Source organism: Malania oleifera, chromosome 13, assembly GCF_029873635.1.
Source record: "Malania oleifera isolate guangnan ecotype guangnan chromosome 13, ASM2987363v1, whole genome shotgun sequence".
Taxonomy (NCBI): Eukaryota; Viridiplantae; Streptophyta; class Magnoliopsida; order Santalales; family Ximeniaceae; genus Malania; species Malania oleifera.
In genome coordinates, this window is record NC_080429.1 from 85448643 (window position 1) to 85468723 (window position 20081).

The 20081-nt window shown below is 36.1% G+C and overlaps 1 protein-coding gene across 2 annotated transcripts in view; it reads left to right on the forward strand.

Annotated features, from left to right (window-relative positions):
* The first annotated feature begins 7760 nt into the window (after window positions 1-7760).
* Window positions 7761-20081, forward strand: part of LOC131145529 (DExH-box ATP-dependent RNA helicase DExH14) — a 143214-nt gene continuing 130893 nt past the window's right edge. The window contains exons 1-15 of one of the 2 annotated variants that reach the window (XM_058094669.1): window positions 7761-8126; window positions 8346-8407; window positions 9061-9229; window positions 11111-11558; window positions 11691-11756; window positions 12069-12173; window positions 12278-12580; window positions 15826-15942; window positions 16037-16096; window positions 16361-16432; window positions 16505-16621; window positions 16718-16879; window positions 17134-17199; window positions 17704-17856; window positions 17938-18021. In XM_058094669.1, the coding sequence (XP_057950652.1) occupies window positions 8020-8126; window positions 8346-8407; window positions 9061-9229; window positions 11111-11558; window positions 11691-11756; window positions 12069-12173; window positions 12278-12580; window positions 15826-15942; window positions 16037-16096; window positions 16361-16432; window positions 16505-16621; window positions 16718-16879; window positions 17134-17199; window positions 17704-17856; window positions 17938-18021 (2091 nt within the window). In that variant the 5' untranslated portion in view covers window positions 7761-8019. The remainder of the gene's footprint in view (window positions 8127-8345; window positions 8408-9060; window positions 9230-11110; window positions 11559-11690; window positions 11757-12068; window positions 12174-12277; window positions 12581-15825; window positions 15943-16036; window positions 16097-16360; window positions 16433-16504; window positions 16622-16717; window positions 16880-17133; window positions 17200-17703; window positions 17857-17937; window positions 18022-20081) is intronic. The other variant, XM_058094670.1, reaches the window with a different exon arrangement.

Consider the following 20081-nt stretch of genomic DNA (forward strand, 5'->3'; position numbering starts at 1 on the left):
TTTCTAAGGAAATATGTAAGAAATGAAGTGTATTTTGAGCATGTAAATGTTAAATGTGGGTTGGCTTATTTTATGAGAAATATGTATGAATTTTATTGCTAAATTGTGTGGCATGAGAATTTGTGCAAATTATATGTTAAATGTATGAGATGCAGGCTAAGTAAGTAAAACAATGAGAATAAAATATGATATGGACAATGTTGCCTGTGTTTGTTAAATGCAACCATGTAAACGTAAGACAGCTGAAAGAGAGCCATGTTAGCAGATCTAGCACACTTCTGTGTAGACTAACTGATGACAGCTAAAAGGAGCTGTGTTAGCAGATTTAGCACGTTTCTACGTAGACTAACTGATGATGGCTAAAGACTAGCTGTAGTGCGAAGTAATGAAATGAAATGTTATGCAATGAAATGACTGATGAAATGGCAATGAAATGAAATGACAAAGGCAAATGATGTAAATGGAAAAAAGTCACTTAAAGTGAAACGAAATGCAAAGTTAAGTTATGAACAGGAATAAATGTGCATGAATGTATAATGACAGAACAGAATGATGTATTATAATAATAGAAGTATGTATGTATGTAGAACATGTTATGATTGGGTGAGGCATACTCTTCGCCTGAGGGCTTGCTGAGTAAGGCGAGTGCACTAGTAGCTTCAGATGTGGCAGTAGCTGCGTAACACACTAGGGCATAACACACTAGGGCAGAGAGAACCTACTTGTATGGGCGGGTAGTATTCCCTATCCTTAGGGCCTTTGCCGGTAAACTATTGTTGAACTGTGTGAGTACGAGATTAATCTACCACCTGAGGGCTTACTGAGTAAGGTGAGTGCTCTGATATGTTTTAATTGTGACCTTAGGGTTACCTAAGTATCAGAGCATAGGGGTGCTACTTGTATAGGCGGGTAATCACCCCTATCCTTGGGTAATCTCGTGGGTTAAATATTTGCATGTGATTGTTTAGGTTCAGAAAACGATTTCAATATTATATGATGATTTGCAAATGAAATAAAAATGATATCTATCTATCTCATGTTGGCCACACGCTGTTTTAATATGCATATTTCTTCCCTTACTAAGATGTGTCTCACCCGAATATGATTATTTCTTTTTCAGGACATCCTCGAGGTCGAGCTTAGGGAGCTCGAGGGTATTTAGCATTTTGACGGACTTAAAGAGAAAGGGTATATTTTCAAAACACTTTGGGGGAATGTAAATATTTATGTTTTAAGTTTTTATGTTTTAAGCCTGTTGAGAACAAGATGGTTGTGGAAATACTGAAATGCTTTTGGAGATGTATGTATATATGGGAATGCAGGTGTTGGATGGATACTTTGGATTATAGATAGAAATTAGTAAACTCTGGTATTGTGTTATATGGAGATTTTATTTATGTTTTCCGCTGCGTATGTTATGTTAATTATGGATTATCAAGGATTTTATCCAGTATAACGCGTCGGACCCAGGTTTAAGGGTTCAGGGCGTTACATATGATATGATCTAAATTGCTATGGTTTGTGGATAATTTTGGTCTAATTATGTTTGTTATGTCCTTTGAACTTTTTAAATGATTAGTTATACAATTTGTGTGCTTAATTGCTATATTTCATACTTTATGAAGTTATTTCTGTCATTCATTTCGTATTATATGACCATTCATATCTCTTGGATGATTGAGTGTTATACCTCTGCTTATTATATTGATCATATTGACTGTTTGAGTTGAGTCAATTATTGTAAATCATTTGTTGAACTCAATCAGATTATTTCTATAAAAATATTCTTTTGGGAAATATTCTATTTTCAAACGGCATGTTGCCAAAATTTTTAAAGTTTTCCCAAAACCATATTTGTATTTGAATGATAATTATCTTTTATTTGCCTATATACTTAAATGATTTATCTAAACCCTTTTTGCTGTTGCCAAAAGGGGGAGAAGTAGGCAAGTATTTGTCATCATAAAAAAAGGGGAGATTGTTGACCCTATTGGTCACATCCCGTTTTGATCACCACAAATACCTTGGTATTTAATGTTTGTAAGGTTTGTGTGCAGGTTTATATTATCAGATCATGATATGCTGACACATGAGATGACTTGAAGACTAAAGACCTTGAAGACTCATTGTAATTTATATTTTGTGTAATTTGGGTCTGTAATAGTAATATAGGAATGATCTGTAATAATTAATGCATGACATATATGTTGTAATGACCCAAAAAATAATGGTATTTAAATAATGAGAGAAAGAGAAGCATTCGTTGACGACGTGGCACTATGAGCTCGTCAACGATGGTTCATTTCGTCGACGAGAAGATATAGAGAGGATGTTTTAAGTGACTCTGAATTTCGTCGACGAAGGGGAGAGTTAGTCAACAAATTTCCTCTTGACCTTGTCGATGAGGTGTCGTGGCTCGTCGACGAAGCCCACAGTATAAATAGTGCAAAACTCGGTTTTTACATAGAAAAATCAGAAAATTCCTTACTCTCTCTCCTCTACGGTTTCTCTCTTCTCTCTCTTCGATTTCTGCTCCACTGTTCGCCGGATCGACGATCTGAGGCCACCACGACGCTCCTGAGGAAGTTCTCTCCAAATCTATCGGAGTGGATCGTTGGTGGGGTAGAGTTGGAATTCATCCATGGTTTAAGGTAAGACTTGTTATGCAAAATTTGATCTTACCATAGTTATAGAAAATGACATTCACGGAAAAATACTGAAGTTTAGTTCTGAGAATTGTCGTTTTCAGGGTGCAGAACGGGGAACCCTGCGGGTGCAGGACCAGTGCATTTAGGGGGTTTCTTTTCAATTTTAGGTAAGAGAATAAACTAAAACAGTTATTTTTCATACAAATTATTATTATTTATTAGCAAACTTATTTCCAGGAAAGCATGTATTATATTTGTATATCATGGAGAAAATGAATCTTTGAGAAAATACTGCTATTATGTTGAAATATATGTATATGTATGAAATGCTAGAAATTATGATTTTAGAATATAATGTATAGTTTTATACAGTAATGTGTGGCATGAATATTATTTTACGTCGAAGTATTATGATATGGTAATTTTATGAATAAAGTATGTTTTCAGGAATTGTGAAATATTGCAGCACATTATAGTTTCAAAATACATGATAAATGAATTATTTATTCAGAATAAGATGTATGAAATGTTCGGTGCAAGGTCGTGATTGATAGCCGATGCAAGGCCATGTTTTACGTATGGTTTCGGCTCAAGGCCACAGATATGAAAGAAATCGGCCCAAGGCCGTATATATGCATGTATGTTATTACAAAAAAAGCTATCTATCTTTTTATGTTAAATAAATATATTATCATGTATTATATGTTATCAGAACCTGGACGATAGTTTAGTTTAGTTACAGGAGCACGGTACCGTTGCTATACAAATAAGATATCTATGTTCAGACTTGTGCTAACCTCCCCACAAGGGGGTGGGAGATGGATAGTCAATGTGACTTTCAGTGTAAAGTTATAGGCATCCACTTGGCAGTCCCGATCAGGGTGTGGCGGGCCCATCGTACTTACAGACATTCTTGACTCGGCATTGGTCGGCCAGCCATTGTCGGGTCCCGCCTTTAAGCTGCACAACTCGTCATGGGGGGTAATACATGACATCAGCTAGCTATACATCCTGGGTGAATTTTCAGTATTATCAGTTATATCAGACATTTTATGAACTGTATGATTTACTAGAAAATACGAAAGTATATGATTATTTAGTATGAAATGATGAATATTTTCAAGTATATGAAATATACTATATATGTATAATTGCATTAAATATTCATGTTGCCACACAGTTGTATTTAGTTTATTTTCCCTTACTGAGAAGTGTCTCACTCCTGAATATTGAATAATTTTTAGGAAACCTAGAAGGACCAGCGAATCGAGGCCGCCGTTGAGTCTGTTATGCTACCCCGTTAGGAGGGTAAATTTGAACTAAGATTAGAAGATTTTGATGTGGGATCCTAGAGAGATTTTTGTATTTTTGGGATATTATATATAAACACAGTGGTTTGGATTATGACTCTGGTATTATGTATTTTGTGGTTATGAGAATGTGATTTACATTTACTACTGCTTAGGTTTCCGCTGTGAATGTCAGATGTGTTCCCATTATTCACGGGTTTGGGTTGACCTTATTATTAAATATGTTTTATTATATGATTAGATAAATAGGTCGTTACACATGTAGGAGCTAAAGCTCAAGATTGTATTTTGACCTTAGGGAGGATCACCCGGTCGATAGACACCAGATTTTCTCGGCAAGCAAAATGACCTTAGATCGACCCCTAGGTCCTTGCACAACACTTAGTATAGTCCCCAACATCACATATTATATATGGGGAATTAAATAAGACAAAATTGGATTTAAGTGGAAAAACCTTAAGAGAGCTCGGGCGATCGAACCTGTCGCGTTTTAAACGCCTCGAGCGATCAAACCCTGGACAGGTCAACTTGTTGACTTTCTGTTCAGGCGACCGAACCAATTTGAGTGTATCTCCCTCGGGCACCTGAACTCGTGTCAGAACAATTTTCAACCCCCCGGGAGCCGAAACAATCATGTTCAGAAAGGGCTCAGGCAACTGAATTGGTTAGTTCAGTTAACCGAACTTGGCTTTGGGCACCCGAACCTCGGACATTTGGCTACTGACTTTGGTTCAGCCACCCAAGCATAATTCCGGGCACCCGAACCTTTTAAAAATGATTTTCTGGGTAAGTCTGTTTGGACGACCGAACTTAAGTTCAGCCACCCGAATCCCTCGGGTTAAATTAATTTTTACCGGGATTAAAATTAAGTAAACATGGTTAATTTTCTTAATGCTTTTAAAACAAATTTAATTATTCCCATTGGGTCCCCAATGGTCAAAAATCCTTCATTGCCTATAAATACCTGTTCATTTGCAACAATTAGTAAGGATTAGCAAAGTTAATTAGGGCCAAACTCTCTCAAATTCAAAAATCCTTCTTTAGCTTATAATACTCCAAAACACTTATACATATTATCCTTTTTGATTTTGCAAGTGTTGTGAGCATATTTTGTGTACTTGTACTTCATTCATACTTGCTAATACTCTCATTAGATTATATTGATTGTTTGATTTTATTAAGAGTAGAAGCATCAAGTTCTTCCACTGATTTAACTTGATAAATCTTGTGTGAGAAGACTTTGAAGATTGTGGTTCTTACATTGTCATTGCAAGCTACCTAAGCCTATATTTTTGTGTGCAAAAACCATTTTCAAAACTTGTTTTCAAACAACTTTTGTGCTTGCTACATTGAAGAAAATATTTTTGAGTTTGTTTGAATATTATTACTAACATCTTTGAAACTCTAATCTAACATTGAGATTTAGTTTATCTAGTTTTCAAAGAATAGATTGTTTGATACACTTTTGTGCTTGATTGTTTATAGACATAACCTTGAGTGTTGACTGCACACATAGAGCACCGAGCTTATAATTTTTACATCATTGAGGTACATTGATTATATTGTGCTGAATCGGTACATATCAGCTTGAGTAAGAAGCATTTGTTTATACGTAAATTTTATATCATTGGTTGTATTCCAGGCGTGGGCCTGAAGAGGGAGATTAGCCCTGTTGAATAGTTTCGGACTAGCTTAGACCCAGTTAGGAAAGTTAGGTGCGCCATCCTAATAAGGCGTGTTGGTTGAGGTTAGCCACTTGAATTGACCTAGTTGTAATAGGTGCCGCTCCACCCGTTAAGTGAGCCATAGTGGAATCCTTGTGCTGGTGTAGCCAAGGTGGGGGTGTAGGCAGTATTGGCCGAACCTTGATAACATATCGTGTGTGCATTATTTTTCTTTTTGCAATTTACATTCCTGCACGTGTATTTATAGTTGGTGAATGCTACACATGATTTTAATTTCCGCACGTTATATTTTTTGGCGCATTTGGAACTGCATAGACAGACCCTAAGTTGTGAATGTACTATTGTTATTTAAGTCAAATCTAGGAAAAAGTTTTAAATTCTAATTCACCTTCTCTTGGGAATACACCAAAGCTAACAAGAAGTATCTTGCAAAATAGAAGAGGACACAAGACTAACAGAGTTTTTAGTTAAACAAGGTCCACACAAAAGCTGTAATGGACAAGGTTGTGGTGATAATGGAGCCTCTGAGCTAGTGGTGGATCAAGAAATGCACTTAGTGGAGAATTAGGCAAGGGCTCGGAGCATGGATTTTCCTTGAAAGGATTACTAAGTTCATAAAAAATAGCATGCCTAGAGATAAAAAATTGATTAGTGGATCGATCAAGGCAATGAAATCCATGATGAGACATACTATAACCCAAAAAGACACATGAACAACAACGAGGGGCAAGTTTGTAAGGAGCATAATCGCCTAAATAGGGAAATACAAGACAGCCAAAGGGATGAAAATTGGAGTAAGTTGGAGTCTTACCATACAAAAGTTCATATGGAGATAGTTCATTAAGAGTAGACGTGGGTAACTGATTAGTCGTGAAAGTGGCAGTGCCGAAAGCATCAACCCAAAATTTGAGTGGAACATGTGAGTGAAAAAGTATCGCTAAACCAATTTCAGTTATGTGATGATGTTTGCCCTTAGCTCAACCATTTTGAGAAGGTGTGTGAGGATAGGAGATTTGATGACGAATCCGAGAGTCAATTAAGTGATTTTGAAAAGTGTGATTGGTAAACTTAGTGCCTCCATCACTTTAAAATATTTTGATTTTAATAGAAAATTGATTTTTGACAAGCTTTTGAAATTGAATAAAAGTTTTGAAAAAATTAGATTTTAATTTCAAAGGATAGAGCCACATAAAGCGAGGATAGTCATTAACAAATATCACATAATATTTAAAACCTAAGGTGGAATTTATAGGGAATAGACCGCATAAATCACAGTGAATAAGAGCCAACACATAAGAAGCACGTTTTTCATTATGTTGGAAGGGAAATCTATGACTTTTTGCAAGTTGACAGCTAGAACAAACATATTTAAATTCACGAGAGAATTTAGCAATGCTTTTAACGGCTTTCTTCAAATGTTGTAGCTCATCTTTCGAGCGAAGTTCTTGTGATTTCGAATGATTGTTGAAGGTGTTCTCCAAAGTGGGCCATACAACATGCGAAGAAGTCATGCCAACAATAGTAGACAAAACCTCCTCCGTCAGTGAAGCAAAAAGAAGGCTCATGATAAGTTGATTTGTTTGCTGCCATTCAACAAATTTCAAATTGGCAGTGACACCTAACCTAATGGTAGCATGTGAAGATCAGAGAGAGCTATCCACATATCCAATAAAGCTCTAACATTGTAGTAAAGGTAATACTTGACTACATCAAAGAAGATAGTTGGAGGAGGATAATTTGATGGTTAGGAGGTGGACCATAGTGTTAAAGGACAAGGTGGAGGAAGGGGTATCAGAAGCAATTAGATCGAAAGAGGTAAATCCAAAAAAGGATCTAATACCATGAGAAGGTAATGAAAAAATCATCGTACTAATTTTTGGTGGTATGCATATTATATTTATATAATATTTTATACAATATGACAATTAGATGATTTATGAGTCAAATTATCCATTTATGTTATTATCTATAATCAAGAGATTGTTTAGAATGATGTGATACGAAGAGATTGACTAAATTATTGGGAACGTGATTTTTGAATTCTTCCGAAATATCCATTTTACCAGTCCAGTATCAGTACTTCGGTTAATTCACTATATGCTTTTCTTATTTGTGTGTTTTTTTTTTTTTGGCAGTAAAAGTGCAACGCTATTGCTGGCCCGTGCATATGTAAGCCCAAAGTACTCTGGCAGACCGTACAAACCGTCCGGTCCGATCGGTTCAAGCCCAAAGCACGATACGATAGGAAAAAAAACCCGACTCAGGAGCTTTCCTCAGGCGTACATATAAGTATGGCATCCCTATGCCCGTAAATCTTCAGTTCGTCCCCTCACTTTCGTCGTTCCAGTTATCTCTCAGACCACAACGGCTGGAACAATGTTGGCGCAGCTCCCTCGTTTAACCATCTCTCTAAGAGACCCGTTCGACATCGATCGCGCTTATCTTCACCGCAAGACCATCCTACAAAATCGCAACACTCGCAGGTATTCAATTACTTGAATTCATGTAATCGCCTGGTTGCTTCATTTCATTTCATTAAATTTCGTTTCGTTTTCTTTCTACAATTGTGTTGGTTCGTGAATTTTGTGATGCGTCCGCTGTTGAATCAGTTGCAGTTTTGAAACGTTCCATTCCTCACTCATTTTTTTTTTTATTTTTTTTTTGAAATTGTTGTTATTTCTTGAAAACAATTTGTGATGTAGTTCTGCAAACTCGCTGGAAGAGTCCGAGCTTGCCCGGAGGATAGTTCATCATTGGCAAGAAGGTAGCGTCTCTCTATCTCTTTCTCTCTCAAACACGCGCACGGACGCATACAAAAAAATAAAAAAACGCACACACGCTGGTGTTCGCGTGAAGTTCTTATGGTTTTGTTTTTCAATGTGAATTGCCTTTTGTTGAATTGATGAGAAAGAGAAAAAAAAAAGAAGAAATTAATGTTGAAACTTGTGAGGTTTTCCATTGTTACGGCTTCCGCGAATTGAAGAACTCAATTAAACCAAATGCTGTTGTTGATGCTTTCAGAGTTGAAGTTTTAATTTTTCTTAGCTCCCAAGCAGTAAATTAACGTGGTTTGCTGAAAGTCTCGTTCATATTTTCAGTTCTGAAAAGGAGAACTATTAAACATATGGGTTTTATTCCTCAAACCACGGAAACAATATCCTTACCATGCATCCATTTTCATGGATTTTTTGAAAAGAATTGAAAAAAAAAAAAATCTGCCCAGCATGTCTTTGCATGAATTCATTTCCTCATTCCATGGTGGTTTTTGAGGGCAGAAAGCTCTTATTGGAAAATGATATCAAACGTTTCCTAATTTTGTCTTTATCAGATGGACGTGAATTTGTAATTATGTACCTTTTCCATCTCAGATCGATTTTGAAGTTTACTTCATGTTCATGTGTGGTTATTATGGTGCAGCATCTGCAGAAGTGCGTCAAGCATACAAACAGTTTGTCAGTGCAGTTGTTGAATCAATAGATGGTGAAGTGGCTTCAGAAGAGTTTCGAGAGGTGGCATTGACTTTCTATAGTTTTTATAGCAGGCTTGAAGAGGAAGATGATAAAGATAAAAGGATTGCGGAGAAAAAGTAAATTCAATCCCCCCCTCTCCAATGCACACACACATTTAATAAGCAAGAAGATATACTATCATTAAAGGGTTGTGATCCATGTATAGAAGATGTATGATATCAGAAATTATCAAAATACAAGTAATCTAAACAAAATTGAATAGTGCTTTAAACAGTATTTTCTTGCAGTCCAAAAGGAATTATTGCTTTAAACGATATTATATTTTATTTTCTTGTACTTCATTATGTTCTTGATAATGAAAGATGTTGCAACTGCGATGGGAATAAAATCAGCCATTGCTGCTTAATTATTGCTATAAAACCGCTGCGGCTGCCGCAGGACCTCTACAGCAGTAAAAATATTTAATTTTTTATCTATTTTTTCTTCCCATTTTCTCTCTTATTTTCTTCCAAATATCAATCCCATATAGCTGTTGAGGAGAAAGGGAGGAAAAGAGGATAATGGGGATGACAATATTGTGTCCTTATCTACTTTTTGGCGATACTTAGAACGGATATAATAAGTGTCATGATTATAATACTGTGATTTTTATGCCTCAGATTGTGTAACATGACTATGTAATGATGAATCAAGAAGTTCTTAAAATTTAAGATTTTAACTAACAAATTAATGGAACTTTTATAATATATTGTGCTCTTTTTGTGCCTAATTGATTGACTATATTATATTACATGCCTAATGTTGGGAATAACGAAAAATTCCCGAAACTTGTGAGAAACAAAAATAGAGAAAAAAAAATAACGCCAAAGAAAAATCAATCACACGCACAAGACAATATTTATGTGGTTCGGCAATTTTGCCTACGTCCACGGAGTTGCAGGGATTTCAATATTATCAGGAAGAAAACACAGAGAGTGCAGCGATACAATGCTCTCCCTCTCGCTGGTACAACCACACGAACCCTAATCACCCGAAAGCAATCATTTTTATATGTTGCGCCTAGGGTTCCGTTCCGAATGGGCTCCAAAATTTTCCCGGGGGCGTTGCCCCTGGACCCCCACAACCCAAGCCTTCGCTCCATGGATTAAGCCTCAAGATAGAAATCTCTAATTAAATGGGGGTCGGGTCAACATCCAAATTAAAACACAATTAGGCTCCACAAAAGCCCAACCCCTAATATATTCTATTTCATTAATTTATTGATCGCATACTACTTACCATATTATGTAATCTACTTATCAACTTATTTTAGATGATCAATCAATGATATTTTTATATTTATGGTCATAAATAAAATAAAAGGTAAAAAATAAATTTAATTATCCTGTCCATAGCATTTTAAAACCTATATAAAATTTGTTTTTCTTAGTGAACAATGTTAATAGGTTGATCTGAAGAATCAATAATGCATTACAAAATTTATGAAGAAGGGGAAGAGGATTAAAAAAAGAAGAAGCAAATTTACCCTTACAGACAATGTTATGCATTCTGGAAAAAAAATTTTAGGTCGACTTAACCAAATATTTGCAAGCCCTACAAAGTACTAAAAAACCTTCCAAATTGGTCCCAACTCCCAAATCACCTTGGGAATGCCGAAAAATAACTGGGACTTTCAAGTCAAGGCCTTTGCTCCTTTTCTCTGTGTTGGTGTGACTGTGATCGGGTGTGCTTTGATTCAATGCCTGCATCGCCTGCCATGGAGGTACTGCCTTTCAGGGGTCCTGAATTTTTATATTAAGGGCATTGTATCATGTGTGATTATTTCAATGGTCCGTTGTAACTAAATTGCTCATCTACAATTTTAAATTTTGTTTTTCCAATACTGCAGTGCACAAATCAATTTGTATGAGTATTATCTGTATTTTTTGCATTGATTTCACTTTATATGTGATTCATATTAAAAAATTGTGTTGACACTAGATATTGTGTTATTGCAGATTGGAAATCCAAAAACTCTTTGGTTATGATGTTTCAGATGCAAATATACTGAGAATTGCATCTCTTGCACGGAGGCTGTTTGTCTTGCAGCCTAGCAACTGTGTGGCTGCAGTCATCACTGAAAGGGTAGAAAATGCAAATGATGATGATATTGAATTTGGTGCTAACCTTGTTTTTAGAGAACCAGCTCGGTTTCTAGTGGACATTTCTCTGGAGGATGGGGAATTTTGGGGGGAGGATAGCCCTGCACTTTCTACCTCATTTGATGGAGGATGTTATGATGACAACTCTACACAGTGTCATTCTTTTAACAGTGGAAACTTGGATTTGAGATGGTTAAGAGAGGCATGTGATCATATAGTGGAAGGAAGTACATCACAGCTGTCCCAAGATGAACTAGCAATGGCCATTTGTCGGGTGCTTGTTTCAGATAAACCTGGTGAAGAGGTACTGATCAATGATTCTCTTTTATTATGTTTCAATTTGGCAGTGTTTAAGCATGCCTCAGTGTCATGGAACTTAAATTTCTACTTATTTTAAAACTTTTTTTTTTTTCCTTATGTGTGCATGTCTGTTCAGATAGCTGGTGATCTGCTGGATCTTGTGGGGGATGGTGCATTTGAAATAGTTCAGGATCTTATTTTGGTAAGGATGATTTACGGTTCATTTTTGTCTGGGATCTAGGTATTTATGCAGAAATTGCACTACTATCTATTGGCTTGATAGCAGCTTTAGAGGATAATTCTAGTTTCCTCTCCATCCTGGCTTTTTAGGACCATTTAATCCAGCAGTTTGTGATACTGTTTTATCCTGTACTGCATGAATACTTATGTAGATTGGAGTTCCATATAAAAATAAATATTTTTCTTTCATTGAAATGTAGAATGACTTAATATTAAAGGAGTTGATTCTTCTATTCTTCTGACTATACTTAGAGTTCTAGTTTCCTTTTTTCAGCATCGTAAGGAACTTGTTGAGGCTATCCATCATGGGTTGCTGTCGCTGAAATCTGATAAATTGGCTTCAAATTCTCAATCAAGAATGCCTAGTTATGGCACCCAGGTATTGATTGGTTTTTATACAATTTTTTTATACTAACAATTTGAAATTTCTAAAGCTCTAAAATTTTCACTACGAATTCATTTTCTTTTATAATTTTCTTGTAGGTTACAGTTCAAACAGAGTCTGAACGGCTAATTGATAAACTTCGGCGCAAGGAGGAAAAAAGGCATAGGCGTGGAGCTGATTATGCAGTTGAGGGTGACTTGTCCACCGTTAGTTTTTCTTCTTTAATCCAAGCAAGTGAGAAGAAAAATCCATTTGATGATCTGATTGGATGTGGCCAAGGGCCCAACATGTTAGCAGTTTCTGCCCTTCCTCGAGGAACCCTTAGGAAATATCACAAGGGCTATGAAGAAGTTATAATTCCTCCAACTCCAACGGCACAAATGAAACCTGGGGAAAGGCTGGTATTGCTAATTTATTAATAAATTCATTCTTATTTGGTTTCATTATTAGCTGGCAATAGCATTTAATACTACTTATCATCGACATGTTTGTTGGTGCTATTTTTTCATATTCATCTGTTGGAAAAAGGTTTATTGAGAACCTATTTTTTCTTGTCTTCTAAGGGCAGCCCGGTGCACAAAGCTCCCGCGTATGCAGGGTCCAGGGAAGGGGTGGACCATCAATGGGTCTATAGTATGCAGCCTTACCTTGCATTTTTGCAAGAGGCTGTTTCCACGCCTCGAACCTGTGACCTTCAGGTCACACAGTGACAACCTTACCGTTGCGCTTCTATCAACATTAATTTTGTTATCAAGAAAAGAGTTTTGTAATTCATTTGAAATCAAAATTGATTTGGAATGATTCTAAATTCTATACATACACATCACATTCTTAAGAATAGGATTGTTAGAATCATGATAATGGATAAATTAGAAATGCCTACATGATACATTCATGAGAAGTTTGAGAGTGAACTGAGTGATGTCTTGATGAAAGTTGGTCTAGAGGTTTGGATTTTGTGCAATCAAATGATGGTTCTTGTAAGGTATACCTGTTGCCGTTTTAGTGTATGCATTATGTGAACTAGGGGTAGGTGAGAAGAATGATAAGGTCACGGACAGAGTTGTGAATTTGGTGAGTTTAATTTAGCTAAATAAATAGAACAAAAGTAAAAGTCATGAACATAGGCGTAAATGTTAGGTAAATAGATGGCCCTATATTAGTATAATGGTTAGTAAGTGCTTCTTAAACTATCTGCAAACTTTTGGGATGAAGCTTTGTGGAGTAAGCTGTTAGTTTCTTGCCCAAAGAGTATTCATCAAGGGGGTAGAAGGGTTGCCATTGAGATGTAGAAGGTTGTGTTCCATTCAGGTGTAGAAGGTTGTATGCCATTCAGGGTTTGGTAGATTTTTGCTTTTGTTTAATTAGTTGTTTCTGCCATCCTTTCTTCGTCTTCTTGAATGAGATGTTTAATGACAAGGCTTCATTGTTGATTTCTAGCATTTATAATTAAAATTATTTTAGTTTATCATAAGGTGATGCTGGACAACTCCAAATCCAATATGTTATCTAGCAAACTAAGGTTGAGATTAAGCTCTGTTTTTGGGCTTGTATGAACTTAGGATAATGCTGTTTAATATTGTTTAATACCATGTGCCGATGTTGTGATTATCTGGTGTCTGGTGATTTATGATTTATAAAATGTGGTATTGTGAGCTTTTGTCTAGTGCCTTGAGAGCAGGGGGAAGGGATATTTTGAATAGTGATGAGTTATTCAAAGGTGTTCCTATGGAGGATGAATGTCAGCTGAAGGTTTCAGGGAAGGAGAAGGGCAGGCAGAGGTTAATTTTGTTGCTGATCAGTTTGGAGATTGAGATTTGAGTGAGTTCTAATAACAGTAAGGTGGGGATGGGTGAGGTGATAAAATCGCTGGTTGCGGAAAGCCAGAAATCAGTAACAGTGCATATATATGCTTGTCATGGGCAGAAGTGCATGGTTACATGGGAGAAGGAACTCCTCTGTTGAGAGCCATATCACTGCAGGTGAGAGGGTAAGTATGTTTTTGGAAATACATGCTGATGGCAGTTTTTTCTTTGAGGAGCTTTCAGAAGATTCGAAGATGAATTCAATAAAGAAGTTAACCAAGGAAAACCTTATTTACGGGGAAGAAAAAAAGGTTGATGTATCTGAGGAGGATGAGCTGGATAATGATTTTTGATTTTGGTGGAGGGTTACTTGTAGATGGTTTTGTGAACAACTTGGGTTTGGATCAGATTCTTCTGTTTTGATGGGTCATCTGACTCATCTTTCCTATAAGCCTCCATCTTCAATGGATGATTTGGAGGAAGTTTCTTTTTCAGAGAATTATGGAGTAAGGTAAGATGTAACTATGTAACATAGAGCAGACTGAGGCTGGTATTTTGCCTTTCCATGGGTCTAGCTTTCAACAATTGCTGGATAAAATGAGTTTGTGTTTAGCTGACCTGGAGGTAGTCCATTCTGATGGCAGTAAAAGTAAGGCTGAGAAGGGACAGTTGGGAATTAGCTAATTTGCAGTGCTCAATTAACTATCATGGAAAGGGATTGAAATGGGTTTTTTTTAGGTAGCTTTTGTTTGGTCCTTTTGGGATGATAGGCAGCACTGTTTTCTTTTTTCTTTCTGATCTCCTTAGTTTTCTTTTATTGAGAGATTCTTATCCTTTTTGTTTGTACGCTCTCTCTCTTAATATATCTTCTTTTTTTTAAAATCTAAAAAGAAAAGAAAATATTTTATGAAAAATGTTTGAGCATCCATGAAGCATGGATGCTTGAAACACCCTGTATAATACACATGTCGGATATAGATATGCCTGGGATTCATGGGGATGCATATCGATTATGTATCCCTACCTATTACATTTAGTTTTCAATTTTTGATGCTGGAAATAGCCTGGGATACGTTTTGGGGTAATTTAGATTTTTAAGAGTCAATTTTAAAATTATAAACTCTGGGTTTAGTTTAGAAGAAATGGATGCTGACTCGTTATTTTGGAGTTGTTGAAGTCTGATTTGGGAATAGTAATATGTCTTGTTTGTATTAGGTAGTTCATGTTGTCTTTAGAAACAGATTTATATACATGTTATGACCCTTATTATAAAAAAAATACATGTTATGACTCTCTGTGGTGCTTTTTATTTTTGTTTGAAATTTATAACTATAACTATTCCTAAGAGAATTAACAACCTACCAAGCCTTATGCCAATATCATATAATTGGTGCTTCGTCAGGCTCTAACAATATGTCAAAGTGCAGTTGGCAAAAGAAATTGCCTCAAGGTTTAAGGTTTCTGAAATTTGCCATCGAAATTATTTGAAATCAGCTTTTGTTAAAGCATAGAAGATTGGCTGACAAGTAGGACCGTCCAAACTTTTTGTCTGCTAGAGTTCGTTTAAAGCTAACTTGAATTGAAGAGAACTATTTAATTGCTCTCAATGAAATATATGTTGCCTGTTCTGCTGATCTTTGCTGAAACTTTTGCTGTTTGAATTTTGGGTGACACAATTACTGTATATTATTTGAGCTATAATTAAGAATGGTTTTTTTAGTTTTAATTTAATTTAATTAAATTTATTTATTTTTTTTTGGCACTATTGAGAAGTTTGGCCTTAGTGTGCTAATTTTTTTCCAGTTCTGGTACAAACGTGTTATGTTGTTATCTTTTAACAGATAGAGATAAAGGAGTTGGATGATTTTGCTCAAGCAGCTTTTCATGGATACAAATCTTTGAACCGTATTCAGAGCCAGATTTTCCAAGCCACCTATCACACTAATGAGAATATACTAGTGAGTTGATTATTCTGTAGTTGCACCATATTTTATTACAGAAGTGAAATTGTAGTTTTTATTTTTTCTTGAAGTGATTTTCTGGTATTTGCAGGTTTGTGCTCCAACTGGAGCTGGCAAAACAAACATAGCTATGATTGCTGTATTACATGAGGTGCGTGATCAGTGAACCGTGCATAGACTTTTCATGTTTTATTATGTGGTTGGGCCTTTCTTGTTACACTTAACACCAGCTAAGATGGTCCCACCACCACTCTTATTCATTTTACTTTGTTCTGTGGTCGGGGAAGTCATGTTTAAGAAATAGTGTATGATCCTTTTGTGCTGGATATTATCCTTCTAAGTATGGATTTTTCACACCATTGTACTTGTGTGTGTGTATGTGTTTATTTGGTCCCTGAAATAATACATTTTGCAGATTGGAAAGCACTTCAAGGATGGTTACTTGCATAAGGGTGAATTTAAGATAGTCTATGTTGCTCCAATGAAGGTAAAATTTACCTGAATTTTACATTCATGCTTATTTTTCTGCCTATCATAAGTTCTTGTCATTTGTGCCTAGGCATTGGCTGCTGAGGTCACGTCAACATTTAGTCGTCGTTTAGCTCCATTGAATATGACTGTGAAAGAACTTACTGGCGACATGCAACTTTCCAAAAAAGAACTTGAAGAAACTCAGGTTGTGAGCTTTTCATCTTTGCATTGCTTTAGTCGCTTTTACAATTTGCAGATGAGGTTATGGCATTATCATTATAATATTTTTTGGTGTGGACAGATGATAGTGACAACACCCGAGAAGTGGGATGTCATTACTCGTAAAAGCAGTGATATGTCACTCTCAATGCTGGTGAAACTCTTAATTATTGACGAAGTGCATCTTTTAAATGATGATAGAGGTCCTGTCATAGAAGCATTAGTTGCACGGACCCTCCGTCAGGTAAGGTTTTGGTGAATCATCATTGTTCTTCGAATCTGTTGAGGAATATGTTGGAATATGTGGGATTTGAGATTTATGTATGTATTAGTGGCAAGAGTCCTGGTGAGAACCTGCAATTTTTCAGTGTCTGGGTTTGGGTCCAAGTTTATAATTGTTGAAGTAGGGTAGTGGTATTTTTGTTCTAATTTATATGATTGCAAGAAATGGATTCTAACTCTTTGTTTGCTTTTTTCTTTTTCCCTTTTTTTGGGTAGGTTGAGTCAACGCAGACAATGATACGCATTGTGGGTCTTTCAGCCACTCTACCAAATTATTTGGAGGTTTCTCAATTGTACACACTATTCATTTTATTGTCTAACTTAGGGATGTAACATGGCGGGTGTAAACTATTCCAACTCGACCTTCCTCTGGTTTGATTTGATTCCAAGAGGGACTTGCTCTGGTGTGAGTAATTGGAATCACCTCAAAGATTCAGCTGTCACTCATTGACGGTTTAAAAACTTTCCTGCTGTCTGATGTCTTCCCTCATTTTTCTGTTTATTTTTTTTTAATGCAGATTAGTGAGGACTGTGGTTTGAATTCGTTTACATTGTGCTTTATTTTAGGTTTTATAATTTGGCATAGAGTACTTCACTATCTTGGTAAATGTTAAAAAATTAAATGTTATCCTAAGAACTGAATTGTACGGAGCTGAACCAATTTTATTTGCTTTGTTTTAGTTTTATAACAGTGAATTAAGTTGTGACTTCGGTAGTATTTTCCTCGGTGGTTGTCAACCTGACCAGTGTGTGATGAAAATATGGTGCTTCTTTGCAAACATTTAGGTTGCACAATTTCTGAGGGTGAATCCAGAGGCAGGACTCTTCTTCTTTGATTCTAGCTATCGTCCAGTTCCCCTTGCACAACAGTATATTGGGATTAGTGAGCAGAATTTTTCAGCACGCAATGACCTGCTGAATGAGATCTGCTACAATAAGGTCAATTTTTTTTTCTTTGACTTATTCTGTTGATTTTTAGATTTGGATTGAAATTTTTTGAACTGATTTGTTCTCTGCTAGGTTGTTGATTCTTTAAGGCAAGGGCATCAAGCTATGGTTTTTGTTCATTCTCGGAAGGACACTGCTAAAACAGCTCAGAAACTGGTACAATCTTTTGCATCCCATTGTGTGTAATTTTTATATTACCGTCATCAACCAAATAACGAGGCTGAGGAAGCATGATTGCCTTATGTAATGTTCTAAGCCCTCAGGAGGGAAATTGCAAGATTGCCAAGTGTTCGCATAATTATAGGTGTCTAAGCATTGGTTTCGAGGAATCTTGACTCATATGCAAACATACTCAATGTAATTGTAATTCAAAATTTAAACAAGTTTTTGGGTGCGTGCATGTGTGCGTTTCTGCATGCATGCGAGTCAGATAATTAGAGTATTGGAACATTCTGTGATTGTCTACCTGTTTAGTTTGCAAGGAAACTGTTTTTGCTCTTTAATTTTTCTTTCCTAAAATTATTTTATATCACTTGAAAATGAGTTTCTATTTACTAATTGAACTTTATATAGCTGTCATTTGTCAATAAATGAAATTGTGGATGAGTGATGTTGCTACAGGATCACTTTAGAAGACTTTTCCAGTTTAGTGGCCTAAGGCCAAACTGATTCTAAAGTCCAAGTTTTTTTTTTCCCAGTATTAAGTGTCTTTGGTAGTAATTTAGGATTAATATTTTTGGTTACGATAGTGTTTATCTTTCCTTTGATGGTTATGATTGATTTTTCATAAATAGTTCTTAACAATATCTTTCCTTTGTTTAAGCAGAAAAACTAAAGTAGAAAACGAAACAATTTATACAAAACAGCAGACCAATCACACTGAACATCTTCTAGACATAATCCTTTGAAACTACCAGCGGCAACTGCCCATAAAGAAGCCAAATACTGAATCTTATTCCAAACAAAAACCAAGCAGTCTCCTCCTCCTTAAAAATACGATTGTTCCTTTCCATCCAAATAACCACAACATAGTAAACAAACCACATCTCCATAGAGCAGTTTTGTCTTTGTTCCTTCTGAATGCCCAAGAAAAAAATAACCAGATTATGCTACAGAGACTCCAGACAAACCCAACTTTCCCCAATAAAACAAAATAACTTGTTCCAAATCCTCCAAGAGAAAGAATGATGCAAAAACAAATGAGAGGCAGATTCAGAACTATCAAAAGTCAAAACAAAGAGCACACTTATCTGGAGATAATGTCTTAGAAGGCGTCCTGCTCTGCAACCTATTGTTAGTGTTAACTCTATTAAGAACAACCAACCAAATTAAAGCCTTAGTTTTAGAGGGAATTTTCTCCTTCCAAATCATATAAAAGAAAGAAAAGGACATATTCTCTCAGCTCGTGAACTCAAAGAAAGAATTGCAAGAAAATTATCCTGAAGGTTCCAGCATCCACTTTCTCACATCCTCCCTATTGGAAGGACGGAAACCCTCCCAATAAACTCAGCAAAGGTGCAATCTCCTCAACGCCCCTATCATTCAAAGATTGACAGAAAAGAAAATCCCATGAAAAATTCTCCCCATTAGAAAGCAAAAATGAAGAAATAGGGTCATTATGTAATGAAGAAAGATGATACAAATTAGGAAACAACATGAAAAAAGCTGTATCCTCCACCCAAGGGTCCTCGCATTGATGAATACTCATCCCATTGCCCACCTCCAATTTCTTATTATGAATAAAATGTTGATAAATTTGAGATATAAATCTCCAAGGACTCACAAGAAGTTCAAAAACCTATATTAGTATCCCATCTATTTCCTTTTGTGCCCAATTTACTTTCAATTACTTTATGCCAAATTGATGATTTTAGATGGTCAAAGAAAGGGCAGTTCAGGTGTAAGAGAGGTCCAAGAGACTTCAACACTAATCTTGCCTCAAAAGTCTCGAATGAAAAGAAAGAAACTAGTGAAGAATCCTTGAACACCGTAAGTAAGAAGCTGTGTGAGCAGGAAAGTCAAGATACACAGGAAGTGAATGTGGTTGTGACTAAGGAGACTGAAATAACCCTTACTGAGAAAGAAACACCACTAGAAGTATCATTCCTACCTTCTGAGTTTAAGGATCTCATCTCTGAGCCACCTAGTGAGGCATCCCTCATGAGAGACCATCAATGTGTCACTGACCTTGTTCCTTATTCATCTCTGCTTCATTT